The sequence below is a fragment of the Dromaius novaehollandiae genome, chromosome 5, assembly GCF_036370855.1.
Source record: "Dromaius novaehollandiae isolate bDroNov1 chromosome 5, bDroNov1.hap1, whole genome shotgun sequence".
In the NCBI taxonomy this organism is placed as follows: domain Eukaryota; kingdom Metazoa; phylum Chordata; class Aves; order Casuariiformes; family Dromaiidae; genus Dromaius; species Dromaius novaehollandiae.
Genome location: NC_088102.1, coordinates 30680662 through 30703397, shown reverse-complemented (window position 1 = coordinate 30703397; position 22736 = coordinate 30680662). Strand labels below are relative to the sequence as shown.

At 37.0% G+C, this 22736-nt stretch overlaps 1 protein-coding gene across 3 annotated transcripts in view; it reads left to right on the top strand.

Moving 5' to 3' along the window:
- AKAP6 (A-kinase anchoring protein 6) overlaps positions 1-9512 on the top strand; it is a 289951-nt gene extending 280439 nt beyond the window's left edge. For 2 of the 3 annotated variants that reach the window (XM_026095076.2, XM_026095073.2), the window contains exon 13: positions 12-9512. In XM_026095076.2, the coding sequence (XP_025950861.2) occupies positions 12-3374 (3363 nt within the window). In that variant the 3' untranslated portion in view covers positions 3375-9512. The remainder of the gene's footprint in view (positions 1-11) is intronic. The other variant, XM_026095075.2, reaches the window with a different exon arrangement.
- The last annotated feature ends 13224 nt before the right edge of the window (positions 9513-22736 follow it).

The following is a 22736-nucleotide window of genomic DNA, read 5'->3' as shown; positions in this document are numbered from 1 at the left end:
TTTTTTTACAGGAGTTTCTGAACGTTATTGATCCCAGTTTGATGGACCTAAATGGTCCAAGTGAAGATGCGCTAGAATGGGACGAAACTGACATAAGTAATAAGCTGATCAGTATTCATGAAGAGTTAAATGATCCTGATCAGGAGCTCAAGAAGGATGATCTAAGCCAGAAGTCCACTTCAGGAGAATGTGGTGATAATGATTTGAATGAAGACAAAAGTATCAGTGATCGTGGAAGTCCTCTTTATTGTCCCAGCATCACTTCCCCTCCAAATCCTCACATCTATCAAGTCTATAGCCTTCATAACATTGAATTATCAGAAAAAAAACACATGGCTTTCTTGAAGAAAACATCCAAACTCCCCAGTGTAACACAGTCTAACATTTTAAATAAAAGTCTTAGTAAAGACTCTTCATTTTCATCTACCAAATCCCTGCCAGACCTAATAGAGGGGACCACACTGGCAAAACCATATAACTATATGTACCACAGTGGAAACATGAGCAGGCATTCTGAGAGTGAGAGTGGAATAGTGAGTGAATGTGATACAGAAACTACAAATAATTCAGAAATTTTTTTGCTAAATGGTATTGAAAGCACTCAGAGTAATCCTGAAATTGGGCATGCAGAAATTCAAATGGATGACATAGTTGATGTAATAAAACAAACAATAAAACAGGATGAAGATGACCACCTTAATCTCTCAGATAATTTCCAGTTGGCATCTTCTGCATGTTGTGCAAGTGAAAATGATGGAGATTTGAACAGTATTACCCAGTGTAACCCTGTCTGTCTAGAAGAATTGCAAGGAAAACATGATGTGTTTACGTTCTATGATTACTCATACCTTCAAGGCTCCAAATTCAAATTACCAGTGATAATGAAACAGTCGCAAACTGAAAAGACACATACAGAGAGCACTTTTCTTCATGGATTTTGTTTTGATAAAATACCTGGTAAGTCTGAACATCAGTCTGGAGAGTCACAACCAGATGGGTTTATTCATGACCATATTTTGACAGATATCTCTGGAGAATCAGATCCCAGTTCCTGTAAATCTGCAGAAACTGTAAGAAAATTAACTGATACACAGAATACAAGACAAGTTTCAACTCTGTCTCATAGTTCTTCATTAGAATCTCTTTCTGCAGTGGGTGATTTGTTCAGCTCAAGTATTTTTAAAAGTGGTGATGGTCTTCAGCGAAGTACCTCTTTGGAGAGCTGGCTGACTTCATACAAAAGCAATGAAGATCTTTTTAGTCATCATGGCTCAGGAGACATAAGTGCAAGCAGTGATTCTGTTGGAGAGCTCAGCAAAAGGACATTAGATCTTCTGAATCGTTTAGAGAATATCCAAAGTCCTTTAGATCAAAAGATAAAGCGCAGCATCTCTGATATAACACTCCAAAGTAGCTCTCAAAAATTGTCTTTTACTGGACAGCTGTCTTTAGATATTGCATCCTCAATCAATGAAGACTCGGTGGCTTCTCTCACTGAACTCAGCAGCAGTGAGGATCTTTCTATCTGCTCTGAAGACATTGTAATGCATAGAAATAAAGTACCAGATTCAAACGCATCATTTAGAAAACATCTTAATAGATCTGTAGCTGATGAGAGCGATGTCAATGTCAGCATGATTGTTAATGTCTCCTGCACTTCTGCTTGTACTGATGATGAAGATGACAGTGATTTGCTTTCAAGTTCCACCCTTACCTTAACTGAGGAAGAGCTGGGTATCAAAGATGAAGATGATGACTCCAGTATAGCAACTGATGAGGATATTTATGAAGAATGCAATTTAATTTCAGGGCTTGATTATATAAAAAATGAACTCCAAACTTGGATTAGACCAAAATTTTCTTTGACAAGGGAGAAGAGAAAAAGTAACCTCAGTGATGAAGTTCAACGCAGTAAAGAAGTTAGCAATGAGACATCAAAAGCCTCAGATACATTCAGCATTGAAACGCTTTTGAATGGTTCAGTTCAGAAAATATCAGAAAATAATGGCAATAGTAAGAATGTATCAGGTGATCATGAAAAGGGGACAAAGGGTCACATGATGAAAGATAGCTCTCAGATCACTGAAGATCAGCTTGTGGATGATGTGGAGAATGGCAATGTTGAAAATACTCTTGGCAGTCAAAAGGAAGAGCTTGTTAGAACGTCAGCAACTCCCAGAACTCATGGGTCACTTGATGCTAGGGAAGCTGAAAATGAATATTGTGTCTGTGAGGCACTTACAGACAGTTCAGATGATTCACATATGGATGGCAAAGAGACTGTTCTGCCATCAGATGGATCCAGAAACCCTCCAAAGGAATGTCAAAGTCATCTTCGGTCTGATGGTTGTAGTGCTGCTTACTCTCCTGCCAAAAAGCCTTGTCTTGAATCTGCCTCAGAAATGAATTGTGTAGAGGCACAAGATACTCCTTTACTAACATCCTTACCTAAAGGTCAACAACACAGAACAAGCATTACTGAAAAGTCTACTGATTGCTGCGCCGCCCTGAAATCTAATGAAGCAGAAGATAACTCCTCAGCCAGTGGTCATGATTCATGCTGTAACTGTGAATCTGATGCTTTTGACAAAAGAAATGTGGAAGATGGCTCAGTACACAACTTTGTGATGGAGATAATTGACATGGCATCAACAGCTTTGAAGAGTAAGTCACAACCTGAATGTGAGTCATCTGCTCCAGCTTCCTTAGCACAGATCAAGGAAAAAGTGTTAGAACATTCTCACAGACCCATCCAGCTAAGAAAAGGTGACTTCTATTCTTATCTTTCACTTTCTTCTCATGATAGTGACTGTGGAGAGGTAACCAAATATATAGAGGAAAAGAGCAGCACTCCCATACCACTGGACTTCACAGATGAGAGAGAAAGCATTGAATGCTTTTTTCAAGCTTGTCCTGAGGAAGAACGGGTTGAGCAGCAGCAATCCATTTCTAACAGTACTCTTGAAGCATCTCTGGAGTCATACAAAGACTTAGAGTCATTAGGGGAAATTAAAACTTCAATGGAAGGCAGGGATTTGTCTTTCTTACATGATGATGATGTTGATATAGATGTCCCCAATCCTAAGAAAAAAAAATCATTAAACAATTTGAAAAATGCTGATGATGATGTGATGATTTCAGACAGCCTACATGAAGGTTTTGGACATGAAAAGAGTAGTACAGGAAAATCACCTGGAATTGAAGAGCCCAAAGGATGTGTTGCTGCTTCTGAAGAGGCTTCAGCTGTAGACTTTCAGTTAAAGCCTGGCCATTCACAAGATAAGGAGGTTTTGCACCAGAACACTAAAACTCTTACTTGTGAAGAAAACCTCCTGAATCTTCATAAGGAAAGGCACATAAATATGCACAGATAGAATGTAACCTCTCCAGGCACATACATTATCCTAAGAACAGGTATGTACTCTACAATATACAAGTTGCACATTACTTTTTTTTTTTTTGAACATTTTTGTACAGTGAAAGGAGATGAATCACCATACAGGGCTTTTGTTTTACAATAGTGCTATATCATTTGATTTGGTTATGCTATAATCCGAATTTACATGCCACTGGTCAACGAATGCAGTGAATACTAACTGCTTCTTGCCCTTTGGCTTTGCACTGACTGGAGCTGCTGTCTTCTGGAATACTTCAAATCTACTATCTTGCAGAACTTGGGAATCCCTGAAAAGTGGTATTTCTATATCAGCCTCCTCTTCCCTTATCAACTGAGCTGTGGAATCTATCAGAAACCAGCTCTTCTCACTGATCCCCTTCTCCACAGTCAGCTGGCCTTATGAGGTATTCAAAAGCACTTGATGAAGCTGAACTTCTGGTTTTACAAGGATTTCGGGTGACCAGTGAGTTGGAGCTCTACAATATTTACAGACAAGCCATGAAGAATGGCTGAGCAGACTGGAGAATAAATAGAAAGATAATAAGTCATGTCTTGATATCAGTTTACCATGATTTAAGCTCACTAAGCCATTGTTAAGAACACAGTTACTAAGACACAATGTCAGGCCAAAAGTTGAGGTTACCAAAATAAAAAATCTTTGCAACGTCAGTGAAGAGTATAATATGAGAGTAATGTAAAGACCCAAACACCAAAGCAGATGGAAACTGGTAGCCACAACAGCAGTACTGACTGCTTCAGTTCTATTTTGTGATACGCATTTTGACATGTAAGTAAACTGTTTGAACCTAAGGTGAAAAAGTGGCTCCAATCTCTGCCAAAGTTTTAAAGTGGTTCTGATCTGTACTTTCTGGCCTTACATAAATGCCTAAGAATAAGCTGCACATTTAACAATGAAAAAAAGATCTACAAAGCAACTTCTGGGCCAGATCCTGACATATATATAACATACATATATAACAGTGCTGCTTTGTGTCTTACCATTTGTTCAGCAGCCCAGCAGCCAGCATGTGAGAAGCACCATTAGCCTGGAAATGCTCCTCCAGCAAACCAGATCCAACATGACAACTCCAAATGCCACGCCAATTCCAAATGCTGCTGCTTGTCACAAGCAGTAGCAAAGGAAATTAGAATAAGACACAAGGTTAAGTACTGGAACAGGTTGCCCAGGAAGGCTGTGGAATCTCCATCTTTGGAGAGTTTCAGTATTCAACAAGACAACACCCTGAACAACTTGATCTAACGTTGAATATAGCCTTGCTTTGTGCAGGAGGTTGGACTGGATGACTTTCAGATGTCCCTTCCAACCAAAGTTATTCTATGATTCTATGATATTTCTAGGAGAACAGGATGTTATTTATCACTGCCCATAAAAAAACACTAATACACTCCTATTGCAAACTCTGTAGCTGTAGCAGAGGATCTGGGCCTATTTATACACAACAGATTGCTGCTATTGGATATTTAACTTCTGCATTTCCTACTTTGTTATTTTATTATGTTTAGGATTTTGTTTTGCACATATTGGTGGCTCACTCACCATTCACACATTTACATATGTATGAATATGTCTAGTAAAGTTTTTAGGGTTATGACAGCAATAGTCTACACCTTGCCACCATCCCTTTCAAACAGATATCTATTTGAATAATGCACTATCTTTGAACTGTGATAGAAGAGAAAGGATATTTCTTGAATGGCTTTGAAATGGGTTTTCATGACCTGTTGATTGCCACTTAGGTTAATAACTGAACACATCCAAATAACTGGAGAAGCAACAGACATCAACTGGAAATTACAAAACCTAAAGATAATACTATATATTCTAGAATTACATTAAAAAGGTTAATGTGTATATGGAAGTCTCTATCTGGAAACTGAGATGATGACTAAATTCTGCAGTTGCTAAGTGATTATGCTGTAAACATAAGGTTTTCCTAAATTAATGTTTTATTAGTTTCTTAGTTTTTTTCACTCATTTTATAATACTAATTTGAGGAAGAATAGTTACTATCGTGAGTGTGATATTCTTCTTGTTCTCATTCTTTCACTGATGAAGATAATAACATAACTTTGCACTTCATTAGTACTTTTCATCTGAGGATCTCAAAATACTGTATAAACTTCCCCTCACTCTTCAGAACTCCATAGTTACTTACATGGTGGCCAGCTGTGTTTTCATTAGGCTGGGATATGACAATATGCAGTTAACAAGGCACAGGGACTAAGATTGGACATAGAGGATGGAGATACTTGCACATGCCCTGCAATGCAATGAAATGTTAAGCAAAGACTGTATGTGACAGTTTGATAGAGTTGTATTAGGGTTTTAATTTTTGCCTAGGCTTGGCAGATATTTTTAAGACAGCAAAGCCCATCACACTGCATCCCGTTTTTTGCTTTTGAGGAGATATTAATTGTTTGTTAAGTGATATATATCATTGTTTCCATGGAAATTATGTGCTGTATTATTCCCAATTGCAAAGCCCTAGGATACATACAGTGTTTCTCAAGCACATCAAAAACTGCAAATCTGAGCTGTTAGATGTGGTTTCACTAAAGTCTGAGCTCCCTTCCCCCATTCACAAGCTTGGTGCTTTAACTTCATCTCTCATGCTATGGGGAATGAATTACAGAAGCAATCTATCCTAATTTGTTAACTTATTCAAATAACAGTTATTATACTTAACTATGCTAAAGATTATCTTTTTGGTGGCAGATTGTTTATTTTTTGATGAGGCTAATTACTGATTTTCCAAAGGTAATTTACATTTATTACTAATACATCTTTTAAAATGTGACAGATAAATGTTGTTCCCATAAGTGTATTATGAAAAAAGTTACTATTTAAAAACACATTATTTAATTTGAAAGATAAATGGCAAACACCATTATTTTTCCTGTAGCACCTGTGCTGTAAGCTCATTTAAATGTGTAATTCCATGTGTAGCTGCAATACTTAGAGAAAAATAATCTATAGTATATGTGTACCTTAAAAGCATACTCAGAATTCAAAGGTAAAAAAAGGCATAGTTTCAAATGTAGTCTGATTTAATACTATTTGCCTTGGCTGTACAGGAGGATAAAAGCAATTGTGAAGAAAATATTTCTGCCAAATGTGTGTAAGTTGCAATCTTGTTATTTAGCAGTGTGCTACAAAAATGACCATTATGTGAAGGTAATAGCAATTCTATAAGCGGGCTCAAAAATACCCCTATCAGCACTGATTAGTCTCTTGTATGAGCCAACAGAGAGTTCTTCAACAGAGGTGCTCATCAAGCTATGCTGATTTTATTTCTCAAGTAGTGGACAGCTTGAAAGAACAATCTTTTTGGATACTAGATCACTTCTGCTGTCACTGTGACCCGTGACTCACCAATGAGGTGGGAATTCTTAGTCATGTATTCAGTGTGTGCAGAGATCAGTACATTAAGGAGGCTTATGTGATGTGTCCAAAGTCTTCTCTAGAAAATACCTTAGACTTTTGTGCGTTGTTAGTGCTTACAAATAAGTCACAAAAGCCATTGCCTTCCTTTTGTAGAGAATGTGTAATTTAAACTTAAGTTTTAACTTAATTTGAAAAAAATATATATTATTTGGTCTTAAGAATAAATCGGTTTTATCTGACAACACTACAATGTTAGCCAGAATATCCTGCCACTCACTGTAGCCCGGAGGAACCCGGGAGAGCAGGGTGGCTGCTGCCCAGGACTGGGGCTCAGAAGGTCTGACTGTTATTCCCTGCTCAGGAGTAGATACTTTGTGTGACTTATTCCCTCCCTGCCTCAGTTTCTTTAGTGACTATATAGTGAGATTGATGGGACCTGTGAAGCATGATTCAAGTTTTTTGAGATCTGCAGATAAAATGATATACAAATGCAAAGTACTGTAAGTTGATTATTCATTATAGGGCAAAAATAGAGGTTTACACAATAGCTAGTATGTAATAACGTGCTTTTAGAAAGCGGAACTACACAAGTAGTCTAAATCTTTTCTTACCATTTTTTTCTTCTTGGAGTTTTTATAGGGAACTGGATGCAGTAATGTTTCTTTACTGAGCTTAAAACACAGTCATGACCTTTTAGCTCATTACAGTGGCTGACTTCAAAAAATGTAAATAGAATAAACAGATAATCTTATATTGCCTGTGAATGATAGAATTTTTGAAAAAAATGAAATAGTTCATCAGTGAGACTTTTCTTACTATAGATATAATGAAACTCATGCCAGAGTTTTAGAAACATTTTGATTCAGTCTTCCCCTTTGTTTGCATCTGTTCTGCACTCATTTCTAAACAAACTGTTCCTATTTTCATGTAAGTATATTTCTTCTGTAAATAGAGGGGGGTCAGTTACAGCAAATAAGGTCAAAGGAGAAGGTAACTGGATAGATGCAGATAGTCCTGCTTAATTTGGAAGACATATAATGCATGTCTGGAGTGCCTCCTAAGAAATGCCTACGAGAAGTACTTTGCACTAATCTTTGAGCCCTAATCTGACAGTTATTTCTTCATAATCCTCATCATAAGCCTCTGCTCTTTGATGAATAGTCTAACCCTAAACTCCAAGCTGGATAATTCTATAGTAGGAAAATTTAACTCATTGCTGGTACCAGAAGTGTCTAAGTAGCAATTTACAGTTTAAAGTATAGTGATGACATTGACAGTTCTATTCATGGACCACTTCTGTGACAACCCTTTCCTCTGCTCCATTGAAATCTCATTGTATATGTTGACATAAATATTGAACTAAGTGCTGGGTAGCCCTTTTTGTTGTTTGGCGTTTGCAAATTCATATGTTTTCATTGATCGGTGCACCTTTGAGTGCGCTGAAGGTAAGTTCACAGGTAAGAATGAGGACAGGATCCAGGGAAAAGGTCAGATTTGATGACTTCCCTTGTTTCTTTCGAAACAAAGTCGTTACAAAAATCAACGCGTTTTCTACATCAATACAAGTTTTTACACTAACTTGTACCTCAGGCTGTTAAAAATTATTGTTTGCCTACTGTATGCTTCTGCATTTAAGGCTTTGGCATGTGATCATTTAATGACTATCTGTGGTTGTTCTGGAAGAGCTATGTTTTGCAAATAAAACTGCGTTTTCTGTAACCTACTATTACTTTTTTGTTTCCTTTTAGAAACTTGGCTGCAATTCAGGTGCAGGTTCATCCTGTAAACCCTGGGATGACCTCCAATTCCATTGTATCACTGCCTTTCATTATACTGACTCCCAAGATAAATTTTCTTTCCAAATGTGATTTGTCCATGTTGGCTTTGTGATCAGGCTGCATATGCTAGTCCTATTTCAGTGATCATTTTGTATTGTAGCAAAGCCATTTGCTTTCATATGGATTCCTCTCCCAAGCTACCTCTAATGACCTCCCCTTCTTAAACTGGATGCTCCTGTACTACTTATCACCGGTTATGTTCTTTAAAGTTTTGTAGTTCCACAGAATTCATGATCAGTCTGGTTCATGTTTTCAGAACTGTACCTGTCAGTACTCTTCTATTTTCTGTATCAAATTTAATATTTATGTGTATAATGCATACGTTTATTGAAACTATTTTATGTTGAAAATGATAATTTTGTTGGATTGCAGCAAAAAGAAGTCATTAGCTCTCCTGATTCAGTACATCTAAAAATTAAGCAATTAAAGTAAATGCCATTTTATTTATTTTATTTTAAAATTTAATCTATGCAACACTTCAAGAAACAACAACATGGTGTTGTATATTAGGAACTGTTGACATTCTACTGAATTAAGTACAACATTTTGTTTTTTTATGCTTCTTGAGGTGGTAATGAGAAAAAAAAGTTTTTAAAAAATGTGTGCCTTGCTGTATTTCTTATACCATTTATTAAAAAGCTGCTTTCACAGTAAAATTATGTTGGTTTGAAAGGAGGAAATAGCAAGGTTAAGATGTGTGAATAATTTCTGTATATATGTATAACCAAGTGCAAACATTGATGTATAATGACAGTATAAAATGCTTTCATGTTTGTGATGTCCAGTGATGTGGAAAATATAAGCCTTAAAACCATTAGATTGCATGGTAATTAGAATTGGCATAATAAACATAGTTTACTGGGGAAAAAAAGCAGAACTGGTGATCTGTTTTACCTGCGTTCCAAGACCAGAATACTGCATCTGAGTCCCGGAGGATATCCTTTTTGTTTGCAAATATTTCCTAGAGACATGAGACCGTATACTGGGTGAAGGTTTGTGTTACCTGACTCAGAGGTAAAGATCCTTTTCATTAAAGATTCTGCAGGACTTTCAGGTCAAACAGGGAGACACAAATATTTAGTATATTAACTAGTACACTGCCAGTGGCAGTTATCAGTGGGCAGTGATACACTTTTGTATCAGACCTTTATTTCTTTATCATTAATACTTTGATATTGTGTTTTAGGACATTTTCTGACTCTTAAAATTTCATTCATTTGTTTAACTATATCAAATAAGCTTTATATATCTTTATATGATCACTTATACAGTTGGCTGTTTCAGTGACTTGGACTGTACATTTTAAGTGTTTTTTTCTTGTGCTAAAACTATATTGGGTGGCTAAAACAAGGCAGACAGCTTTATAAGGTATATCTGAAAACACGACATTCATCTCCTAAAAGCACTATTGTGAAAGGGTGTCAAGAAAGTTAAATGGCAGGGAATGCACTCCCATACCATCTTTTTGTCATTTTTTCCATGTATGTATATGTATTTTTATAAAATGCTCCAACATTATTCTTCCTTTAAAAAAGGAGCATCTGGCTCATAAGCTTAGTTAGTACCTAAAAGAGAAACTATGCTGACCACCTGATATATTTGTACAATACTGAAGGAGCAGGTATTAAAAAAAAAAAAAAAAACTTGTGCTTTTCAAATGATTAACACTTCCTATTACTGCTTTGAGTGAATTATTTATCTCCCAATTTAGATTTCTGCAACATAGCCTTGACACGGGTAGGGCAGCAGAAACAACTCTTAGCTTGAAGAAAAATGTTAATAATATGTGTCAATTTTTAAGAGAGCCTTTTGGATCTGTAAAGTTTTCTGCTCTTGCATATCTTTGTACCACGTACAAATCTGTTAGGTTAAACTTATAACTACCTAAAATGTATAACTATCTAGCTAAAGATCACTGTAACATATTTCAGCTATTTTTTAAATTATATAAAAAGTAATTCCAAATATAACCCCTAACTTTAGGAAAATATTTATAGTGCCAATTATGTTACTTTATCGGTGCTTTCAGGCATGGCTTGGAAAATGGTTTTGACATGGGAATTGAGTTCTGAATCTTTCTTTTGTCTCCCTAGCATTTTCTGGTTTAGATTGTATATTTTTAAACTTAGTTTGACGATAGTCGTATCTTACACTATGATGACAGGAAAACTAGTAAGTCAGAGGCTTTTCAGATCTGTCACCTCACCCAACAGACTGTGCAGAACTCCATCAATTACTTGTACCATTCTATTAGGCTATTTGCCACAAATTCACTTTTTTTCCTGGAGGAAAATAGTAGTACTTGTCAAATCAATAAACCACATTTTCATCATACAATATCTGGAATATTATATGGTCACAACTCAAATTTCTGTGATTCTGTGGTTCCTTTCTGAGAGATGCTCAACATTTTAATTTAAGTGGTATTCCCAGGTCTACATTATGTGGTCTCAGGAGATAAAGTTATGTTTATGACTGTGATGCAAGGCCCATCATTATCAACTATTCTTTTTTCTGACATGCTTATAAGCTTTATCCTTTTTTATTTATTTTTCTTCTCACTTAGAACCTATTGGATATTGATGTCAGTAAAAATGGATTTCTGAAAGACATCTCTGACACATATGCTACAGGATTTGTTTACGTCTTAGCAAAGTCGTGTGCTTATGGCCAAATTGTGTGTAGCACCTGGAAGAAGTTCTAGTGCTAACTCCCTAAAGAAAAATATTGGTATAGCGTAAAAATAATGTTGATGTACCAATATTACCTCTAAGGTCAACCCGTGCATAGATTCCTTTACAGACCCCGTTCCGTTCTGGTGAAATTCTCTTGTGGTGTAGAAGCCTGCTACAAGCTTTCTGCAACATTTATCCCCACCCAAAGCTCCATAGGCTGCTTTTTATTCCACATACTCTCTGGCTCACGCTTGAACAACATCTGCAATGTGTGAGGAGCCCATTTGACAGCAATGGCCCTGACACGTGGATCTCCCTTTCCTGCCTGCTTCACATTCCTTCCATGGAGAGCCAGACCTTTCCAGCTCTGAGCAATGGGAATGCGCACTAACACTGCTGGTAAAGCACATGCCTGGGACTATGATTTAAAAGGTGTTTTGTAATCACAGTAGTTTTATATAGGGATAGCCTTGTGAACCACATCCCCAGGCTCTTGCTCACCTAATGCTCTGCCTTTTCCCCCAGGTAAGTCAAAGAGTTTTTATGAACTGATGCCTCTGCATCTTTGTTATAGTAAGAGAAATTCAGGTGGCATCTCTATGTCTGTATCGTGCATTGTGCTTTTCATTTTATATACGTGTATGCCTAAGCATTCAAACACACCGCACGCACACCAGCAAAGATACTGGCATTGCTGCTGTTGTTTGTTTTGATGATAAAATAAACAGGCACTGTCAGCTGGAGACCATCTCCCCCTTCCTCCTCCAGAGGGATGAAGGGCTTCGCACAGCACATAGCCTGTTGTCCTGTGTCCCACATTTTAGTGTTTCATTCCAATTCCCCCGTGTTGAGCAAAGCAATGTATTTTGACTAAAATGGATATTAAAAAAGGGAATTCTTTTTGAATTGAAGACATCAAGAATAATGTTGTAAAGGTTTCTGTGCTGCAGTGCACAGAAAAAGGGTTATTAATGTTTAGACCAGACGGTACTCATACTTGGCCCGAGAGGATTAAAGGGGATGTCAAGTTCTTAGCCAAGTCAATCTCCTTCACTGACAAGTTTCTACAAACTTATTCCTAATAATAGCATCACTTTGAGAGGGATTTTGGCCAACAAATGACATCTGATCTATTGCCCTCAGTGCTGTGCCTCTAACTTTTCAGGCTCACCCTGTCTTTTATACCTTCTCTGTCAGCCTGAGTTGCGTACATTTTTCATGTGTCCACTTACTATTTGCTCAGTATATGCATGCTCGTCCCTGATTTAAAAAAATTTTTAAGGACTAGACCATAAATGAACTTGGCATTGCATAGGACTGTGCACTGGATGAGTTCTAAGTGCTCCAATGCTTTAAAAAATAATTTTCTATGCAGTAGCAAGTATTATTACTTTATTTCTGCAGGGTAGGGAAAGTTAAAAATGGAGTTAGAATTGAGTCTTAATCAGCAATTTAAGTGTATAAATATTACTGGGATATTATAGTTATTCCCAAAATAATAATTAAAAATACAAAAAGTACAAAATTACTTTATACTTGAAATGAAATGATATGGTATGGAAAGAACAGTCATACAAGCAAATGACTACTTCTGCCTTGTATTGAGCTCATGTCTCTATGGCATTTTAGGATTGTGAACTTCAGTTAAACTAATTCTTAAAAACACATTCAATTTTTCAAAGATTTTTCCCCTCCATGTAATTAGCGTGAGGATGTTTTGAATGCAGCAAGGGATCCAGTTACAGCATTTTCCAAAAGAGCATTGTGGGGCTGACAGCAAAAGGGAAATGTATTTAACAGGATTTCAAGCAGTAGCAGAAAAGTAGAAACCATTCTTCATGCCCCTCATTTACAGAATGATTAAAATCATATTGAGCAGCAACCATCTACCCCACCTCTATCCCTTTTCTGGGGTAGGGACATAAACGCTACTAGAAATAACATGCCCTGAAGTGAAGTGGTATGGTAATTTTTGATACAGGGCTGCTGCACATATGTTCCTGAACTTCTGCTCCGTATCTTCAGAATCAAAAACCTGATCCCAGAATTGCCTGTAGAGGTTTTGCTGCTTTTCCATAAGGAATGGGACCAAATTAAGACCAAGAAACATCTGCCTCTGGCATTTCTGACAAGCTTGAAAATGAAGTTGTAGCATGCAGATTTTAAATAATATACGCTCGCAGACAAAAAAACAGAAAAGGAAAAGAAAGCCAAAAGCAGTCTTTCTGTAAAACCTAATGGTCCCCTGCCAGTAGTTTAATCAAAAGTGCTGTAAGTTTTGTGGGATTATGATAGTTCTATTAACCAGTCATTATTTATCCTGACATACTGATGCAAGACAGTTCCATGTTTCTCCATAGTTTTTGGTTTACTTACTTCAAAGTGCCAAACAGGATATGGGAATGTCTTTTCAATTGTTTAAATTGTGGCAAGAGTCAAAGCAAATCCCGCAGCTCTGTTAGGCTGCTGAGCACCTGGGCCAGCCCCAGCTGATGTGTGATGCATTTGGCCATATTTTGTGGAGGCAAAGATTGTAACAAGCGTTTTCATGCCCACAGAGCTCTATTTTCCATTATTAATATGACTATATATATATATATATATATAAAAAAACACTTCGGGGGGGGGGGAGGTTGCCATAAATTAGAATATAAATGCTTCTCAAACCTGTTGCTGCGCATTTTACTTTTTCCTGCACCTTTTACCCTGGCTGCACCTCTGAGCTCAACGGTTCTCTACTTGCACCTTTGCTGCACCTCTGAGCTCAACGGTTCTCTACTTGCACCTTTTCTCCTTGCACAGTTCAGTAATTAAAGGGTTTGCCACTCATGTTTGCAACTGATAGGCTCGGAAAGCTGCAGGCAATTATCAGGCAACATTTTGGAAAGGTGGGCAAGTGGCAGGCAGAACAATAGGGGGTTGGAGTGGAGAGAAGGTGGCTGCTACATATGTAATGACTGCAGCTGTGCCAGCTACACTGGAGGGAGGATTTGGATCTGCAAATGTCATGCTGGCTGGTGACTGAAAAAGAAGAGACAAGCAGAGGAGGAGGAGGAGCTTCAAGGATGGTTGATGGGAACTGGCTCTGATAAAAATATTTGTAGAGTGATAGGAGCATACACTGTGTTGAAACAGATTTATCTCTATTGCTAGACTTGTTATTGCAAACTGTAAAGTGATGCTATTCATGAATACTCATTTTTCTGAATCTGCTGTTCAGTATGCCAAGCATATCAATCAGTTGTACCATTGTCAGTTAATTAACATTTGATTGCATTAAATATAGGGTGTTGAAGAGGAGGTTTCTTCTTGGAGGGGGAGGGGTATCTATGTGTGAGTTCTTTGGAGGGGGGAGGGATGTGGTCTTAATAATCATCCTCAGTTGTGAGCAGAGTCAATCTGTAATCTGTGTGTACATATTCCTCTGCCACTCGCCGCTCTTACGGCCACAGTAAAAGGGGAAGACAAATGCAGGGCTTTGCTGTCCTTAGCCCTGTATACTGGATTTTCATATACAGAACAGCATATGGAAATGCAGAGGTTGCCAAATGAGAAAACTGTAGAAGTAATATGTGGAGACAGACAGAGAGAAAGAAAGAAAGAGAAGGAAGGACAGAATAAGAAAGAGGAAAAAAGGTTGAGTTATGCATACAATATGTATCCATAACTATTTGATAGCATTTTGTAACACAACAGACATGATAGTATTCAAAATAATGAATGGTTTGGTTAAAACAAATCTGTCTTTCTTCTTCTTTGAGCCACGTAATACCAAGTCAATCACAGAAATGGATTGGTAGTGATTTCAGACGTGATGGAAGGAGATACTGTACTTCTTTACACGGTATATAATTAATCTGTGGAATTTCATTTCTGCAAGAAATTACTGAGTCAAATAGCTTAGTGGGATTGTAAAGGAGTCTAAATATAGAATAGGCAGCTGTGCTAAGATAGCAGGTTAGTTCAAACTAATGACAGTGGAGAGCAAACTTCATTCTTCATGATGAAAGCTGCTGTCCATTGAAAGAACGGGGAAAATTGCCCAAACCCTATGCAAAAATGGCCAAAGCAAGATGGAAGCTTTCTGCCATTCTGCAGCAATTAAAAATGGGCCACTGGCAGGCACAAGATACTTACAAGATGCCTGGAAGATGCCTGGATTTCTTTTTTTCTCCTTTTCATTCCCTGTTGAGAGTAAAGATGTGATCTGTCAGAAACAAATTATTCCAATTACTTGACAAGCTATTGTGCTGCAGTATAAGAAATTATCTCAAATATGATTTTGTGGATAACTGTAACCAGCTTTCTGTGTGCCATATGTAACATATATGTATGGTTACCTAGAGAGAGCTAACTGTGATAAATTATATTTCAATAAAGAAAACAGTCATATTTCAGGCAAGTTGGGTAACAATATTTCAGAAGAATAACCCTTCTTTATTCATATACTTTGATGGAGGAATGCTCATATGCACATCAGCACAACTCAATTCTTTCCACAAGGACTGACATCTTAAACTGTTCTAAACAATGAATCACTTTGTCAAATAAAGTGCAAAATGGAAAACCTGTTTCCAAACTCATCTGATATAATGACATTTACAACAACATGTTTGAGGTGATAAACCGACAATAATAATTATATTTCTCTTAGACTTCCCTTGTACTTTGAAAGTTTTATGCAATCATATGTTCTTATTTTTTTCTCAAGAAAATTTTATACCAAGACTTTTCCTTTATGAGTCTTTAAAACAAGAGTGTATTCAAACCACATTTTACGTACAACTGGAACTCTTAATTTTAAGATTTTCTTAGAAGAGACTATAGTTACCATTGTAAGCCAAACTTCTGTATTCTCACCCAGAGATTCAGGTGGTTCTTTTAGAATACAGTATACATTACAATGGTTTTCTCCTGGGTTTTCAATGATGATTGATAGTATTTATCTTTCCTGATCCCTATCACCACAGTAACACACTAAGGAAATATCTCTGCATGTATTTCTTAAGGTTAGTCACATTGAAAAGATGACGTGAAGAAAGCCTGTGTTAATCGTGGAAATCTACACATTTTATCATGTGCTAAGGAGGTTTGTTGAAGGATAAAAAGGAAGGTAGTTTCAGAAACATCCTTCCAGTTGCCCTTGCCATTACCAAAACAGTGTTCATAGCTTGTCCTGTCTCACCTGCTACGAACAGTTTTGAATCCAAACACTGGCACTCCGGCACGCTGGCATCCCTGAACAGGGGCTGAGATTTCATCAGAAAAGATCTGCAGTTAAACCCTAGCATCTGTGAAAAGCAGCTGAGATTTCATCCAGCTCTCCTAAAAAGGTAGTTTGACATGTGACATTTTTAGAGGTATTAGAACTGCAGTTATTTAGTATCTGCAACAAACATGTATAGATCTGGTGCTGTATAAAATTGGCCCCTGGGGAAAAGCTTGACTTTCAGCACTGAATATGTGTGTTGAGCTGGAAAACAAAGGCTTAAGAGCATGGGATAAATTCTCCAGCCACTCTAGTGAGCCACAGCTGACGATCTTTAAAAGGAAGGAATGAAATGACAGCTCAGGTGCTAGGAAAGTAGAATTTGATAAGAGATGCATATGAGCCAGTGCATGGAGAAGAGAGAATTTGGTGGTGCTTCTGAACATGCTAAGAGGACCCTTTTTCAAGGTAGGTGTGGGCTACTAACAGAATTATTAATACTCACACTGCTATATTCTTGCATCTGAACTGTATTGGGTTGAGAAGGGTATTGTTGTTACAATATTATTTGCTGAAGCATCAGTTTGGATAAAAATGTCATTGATTTATGCTTCATTGCCAATGGGACCTCACAACAAATATTCAAGTGAACATACCATTTAAAAGTTACTTTCCCTGATTCTTTTTTTTTTATGTCTATGTTATTTTTGCCTTGTACAAGAGGAAATAAGAGACTGGGTTTTGGATGAGTATCTGCTTGTTCTTAAAAAGAGAAAAGAAAGCAGAAACCATCAGCACTTCCTCTCTACTCCTACTCTCAAATAGACACATGAAACATTTCTCGTCAGCCAAATTACAAAATCTGGAAGAAACCAAATTACATAGTATACAGTTATTCCATTTGTGCTTATCCACATTTAAAACCAGGTCTTAAGTCCTTAAATGTAATTTCATTGTGACAATGTTAGTGCATGAAAGCCAAGTTTTTTTGGCGTAATGATCCATAAATACTGGCTCTGATAAGGGAGCTCTTGCTGTTTCCTTTACTAGTAATGCTGCAGCACAAAGCAGGCTATAGACTCTCATTGACTGTTCTGCTTATCGGGAAAGTCAGTTTTCAACACAGAAAGGGAGAAAAGATCCCTAAGTACTTCTCCCTTTGCCATGTTGAAAAGTGGAACAATAGATAGTGAGGTCTTGTATTCGCTAGTGCAAAACACTGTGTAAATAAACAAATAGGTGGTAATACAACATACAACTATGGGAAATTGGATGAGATTAGAAAATTGTCACTTTAAAAGGCAGAATTCCTGTGATGTAAAAAAACACTAAAGAACCCCCATAAATAATTAGTCTTCATCCAAGAACCCCCATAAATAATTAGTCTTCATCCAAGACTATTTTCCACTACGTAGCCTGAAACCAGAATCAACTAAACTGAACTAGGTAGAGTGCTAATACTGTGAGATGAATCTGGCCCATAGTATCACAGGGCCTGCACCTATTTCAGATGTGACAAAGGACTGAAAAAAACTTGCAGCACCTCTACTTAGCCCAAATTCTTAAACACATTTATATACTATATCCCTTAAAATATGCCTACTGGGTTTTTTTGGGGGGAAGGGGGTTATAGCTGCTTTACTTATGCTATACCTCATCATATGTCAACACTTCTGATTATTTAACAATCTTGCATTTTAAACATGATAGTTACTAGTTTTATAATTGATTTTTTTTTGGCTGATTTCATTCTAGATATAGAATGAAAGTTCAATTAAAGATAGATGGTTTTAAACTTAATTTACTTCATCACCAATTTTTTTTTAATGTTATAAATATCTTTGGAAACATTAAATAATAGTTGTTTGGAATTTGAATATTGAGTTACATAACAATATTTTTAAAGGAAATGGTTATTGACTTGCTGTGCCAGTACACAGATCAACAAGTCAAATTGGATTTTTAGACTTTTGTATATTTGTTTTATACGAATAAGAATGTGAGTGTCTTGCAGAACTGGAATGTGGAAAATACATATACTATTAGGGATTATTAGTAATGGAGAAACAGTCACAGAGTCTTGCTGATGCAGAATTACCTTTAGTACGTACATGACCATAAAGGCACAGTCCCCCATTAGACAGGTGGTCAATATGTAACTCACAGTTCTATTAATCTGTAAAGATCCATTTAAAAATGAAAATTATGTTATGCAATTGTAAGTATACTTCAGCCAGAATTGTTTTGAGAATCTAAAATATCAGTAGTATTCTAATGGATATAGAGCAACTAGATAACCACCTATGGTATGTTAAAGAGGTAGCAAGAGCTTCAGCAAACCATGCTGGAAGAAACTAGAAGTGGCTGTATTCTAAAGAAATTACACCAGTTAAATCAGCTAGCTCGCATATAATGAATCTAGTTTCTCAGTCTTTGCATGGGCCAAGTGTACTGCATTTGACCTGATATGGGCGTACTATGTGTCCTAGAATATAAACATGAGAAAAGAAAGTACTGACAGGAAAAAAACTTTAAATGCGTCACTCAGATCAGTCCCTTAGCTTAGATGATGGAGTGGTGCCTGAATATTTGGCCACTTCTGTGAGGCTAAGCTTTTAATAATTTTTTTTTTTAAATCAGGAAAGGGGAATTGGGATTGATTGCACTATTAATTTGTTTCACAGTCTATGAATTAAGAGTATTTACAGAAGATTGTTAAAAGGCTTATCTTTTATTAGTGTAAAACAAAAGCTTTAATGTTTTCTATATGTTTAGTATTTTTTGTATATCTCTAATGCTTTTATAAGAACTCTGAGCAGCTGCCTATTTTAGTGATTCCAAAAACTGTGCACTTACTTTCCTTTTCAAATAGTTTTGGCCTCTTTGCTTTCACCACAGCTAGAAAAGCCCATACTTTTTCAGGGAACAGAAAAGACTCATCCCATCCCTTTTTAAAGGCACAGAAAGCTGGATGTAAACACACCAGAGAAAGCATAAAGAAAAGTGTGCCTCAAAAAAGGGACTAGTATGAGGGCTCCACAGCAATTGTAGAAGAATGACTGTCTCTGCTCTCACTGGAGCAACCTTGAATTATCTTAAAATCAAGTCCAATAAGGCCAATATCCAAGTTCTGGGGTTGCCCAGAGGAAAAGGTTTGTCAGACTATAATCTTTGTGGGAAAGTTGTTCCTTGACCTTTTTTGGCACTGTATGTCTACGGCAGCATAGGGAGGTCAAAAGTGCACTAGTTGTTAGCACCGAAGATGAAGCTTAACCAGACATTGAGAGCAATGATTGTCAAACGGCTCCATTTGCAAGACAAGAAGTGTATCCTTAGTGGAGCAAGGGAGATGAAAGAGATTATTTTCCAGGGGTCACATTTGTTCTTCTTTTTTGACCTCTCTCAAGATTGCAAAAGAAGCTGTAAGAGTTTTCTATAGTAAAGAGGTGCTACAAAGAAAGAGGGACTGTGCTTTCCTCATCCCTCCTCTGCTAGTCTTCCAGCCAGAGTTAAGTTCTGTTTTGCCATTCTTTCTTTCTCTTTCATCAGAATCTAGTGAAAATATATAAAGCGAACAGAGAAATTAGGACAGTTTGAAGTGCCTGTAATTTGACATTTAAAGCCCTTCCTGGAGCCTTGAAATAAGTTTGGACTATGGTTTGGGGGTGGTGTTTGGTTTTTTTCATACTCCTTCCCCCAGTTTCTAGCATTAATATTTGTATGGTTGCAGCACCTAGGAGCCACGGGTCAGCAGCGTTCTGTGAGGTACCTGCTTTGCATCTCCATCATCACTGTGATATTTATTAACTGTAGCTTGAAGTGAACTTACCTAATTTATTTTCTGGCTCCCATCAACTCCATTCAAGATGTCAGAGCACTTCAGAGAACAGGGGTTTGCAATGCTGTCTTTATTTCATCTGTTGGTTCGTAGGCCCCACCTCTGCAGGGTGCACATACAAAATTGTGCATGAAGAAGGACAAGGACTCTTTCAGCAGCTATGCAGAAGACACTGCAATGATACTATAGCAGTTTATAGATTTGTATTAGCTGATTGTAAACTACTTAAAAGATCTCTTATCCAAAAAATATTTTAGCTTTAAAATGTTCAGTCTTTGAACTTGAAGCAAAAACTAAATTTTTGAGTTATCACGGAAGTCTTCAGGTTATCATAGGTTGATAAGATGTATTATCTGTCATTTAAAATGCTATGACTTCTTTCTAGTTTCATTCCAGTGAGTATGAAACTCATGACTTCTCACCTTTTTCGTAAAAGATCAGGATCATGGATAAATGAAGGGTTATTATAAGGCACAGTGTGAAGCGGTTGCTGATTTTTGTGCTTCACCGGTGTGACCTAAAAATCAAGTTTGACCTAATTTTCCAAGATCAAGGACAAGGAAAAGAAAAATTCTGCATAGAGGTAACTTAGAAATATGTCTTGAAGCATATACAGGATATATGGGATAAAACTCCCTGAGTTACTGCAAAAATAGCAATTGATGAAATTTTTGAATACTCCCATCTTGACAGAGTAGTTAACAATCCAGATGCCACTTGATAATATCTCCATTCTGGGAAGCTCAAATTATGGCCAAACACGCCAAAGCTACATAAAAGAGTTTAAAAATGGAGTCAGTCAGTAGGATGTGAGGATAAGAAAGGAGAAGAAATTCTGACAGTAATGGGCTATATTGTTTAGCTTCAAATGGGATTTCATGTACCTCTGCAAGCTCTCTATCATAGCAATGGATTCTGCGATTATTTTTCTTATGAGTTAAATTTATGTTCTACTGTCAGTCATCAATGTTTGCTTAACACGTGGAACAGTTCTATTTAAACGTTCCCTCAAGCTACTTGGCTAAACTTGCTATCCATTGGGTGCCTCGGAGGATAAATTATTGGAATCTAAGCAGATTAATACCTCATGCTTATTCCCATGGCTAATGCACAATTTTGCAGTTGGAATAGGAGTTCTAAGCCAAAACTTTAAGTGATGGAAAATTCTGCCTGCCTTAGAGAGTAAACAGGTTCAAGTTGCCTTTTCAGTTTAGGAGGGGCTCTTAAGAATCCCTTAATGTGGGAGGGGTGGGCTGGGAAGTCCTGGTGAACAGATGACCAGCAAAAGGCTTCCTGCACAGATCCACAGTTCGTTACCGTTTTGGAGCATAACCTCACTAGCACATAGTGAGCGGCATTTCAGTAACTAAAGCTCCAGTTAAAGGGATAAACCTAGGAATGGAAAAGATCTTTAAAGACGCTTGATCTTGTCCTTGAATATCTTCAGATCAGGTAATGTTCTTTTGAAATGAATCAAAAACATTTTAATGGGACAAAACTCTCACTATTTTATTCCAATTTCTGGGCTGCTTCGAAACATTTTGTTCCTGATGGTTGGAAACTTTCCTCTAACTTCTTTTCTCTTGTATGAACAAGGATCTTCATCAACAAGATGCTGATGACAGTTGGTATATATAAAAAATATTTTATAGTTAAGACACAGTTAGCATCTTTCTGTCATCTTTAATCAAAGATGTTAAATGTCTTCAGTCCTGTAGGTGCCACTTTTCCTTTATTTTATTAACCCTTGGCCTCTCTAACACTCAGGCCCTATTTCTTTCTGTCAACAGCAACTATTTGTCTCGCTGCTTACAATTCATGTTAAAAGCTCTTAAACTATGGCATTTGTTATCAAGGCTGACAAAAGAACAGTCTTTTTTCCCCCCTTATCCTACATAGTTATCTTCCCAGAAGAGGTTTTAGAATTTCAGTACATTCCTTTATTTTCTTACCGTACGCCCCCCAATGTTTTTACAACCCCCTTATAAATACACTCTCATTTTACTTCAAGCAAACAAGAAAAAAAAAAAAAAAAAGTGGCAAAAACCCCACAAACTAATCCATTCTTACAAAAGCGAGATGTGAAGAGAAATACTGCTGTAGCACTATTGGTTTCCTTCTCCCTCCCAATTTCCCCCTGCTATTGTAGACCTAAAAATCAGAAAGACATAATGATTTAGGGTAAAAAAAGTTAATGTAGGTTCCAAAATTTGAGGCGCTCAATCCATATCTGAATCTTAAAATAACAGGCTGGATTTTCAGAAATTCTGGTTAGGCCCTATTTAAACGACAGTGAATCTTTCAAACTAGGCCACTTAGATTGAACTTAGGTATTTTAGGCCTAGGAACCTAATTTAGGTGCCTGAAGTCATT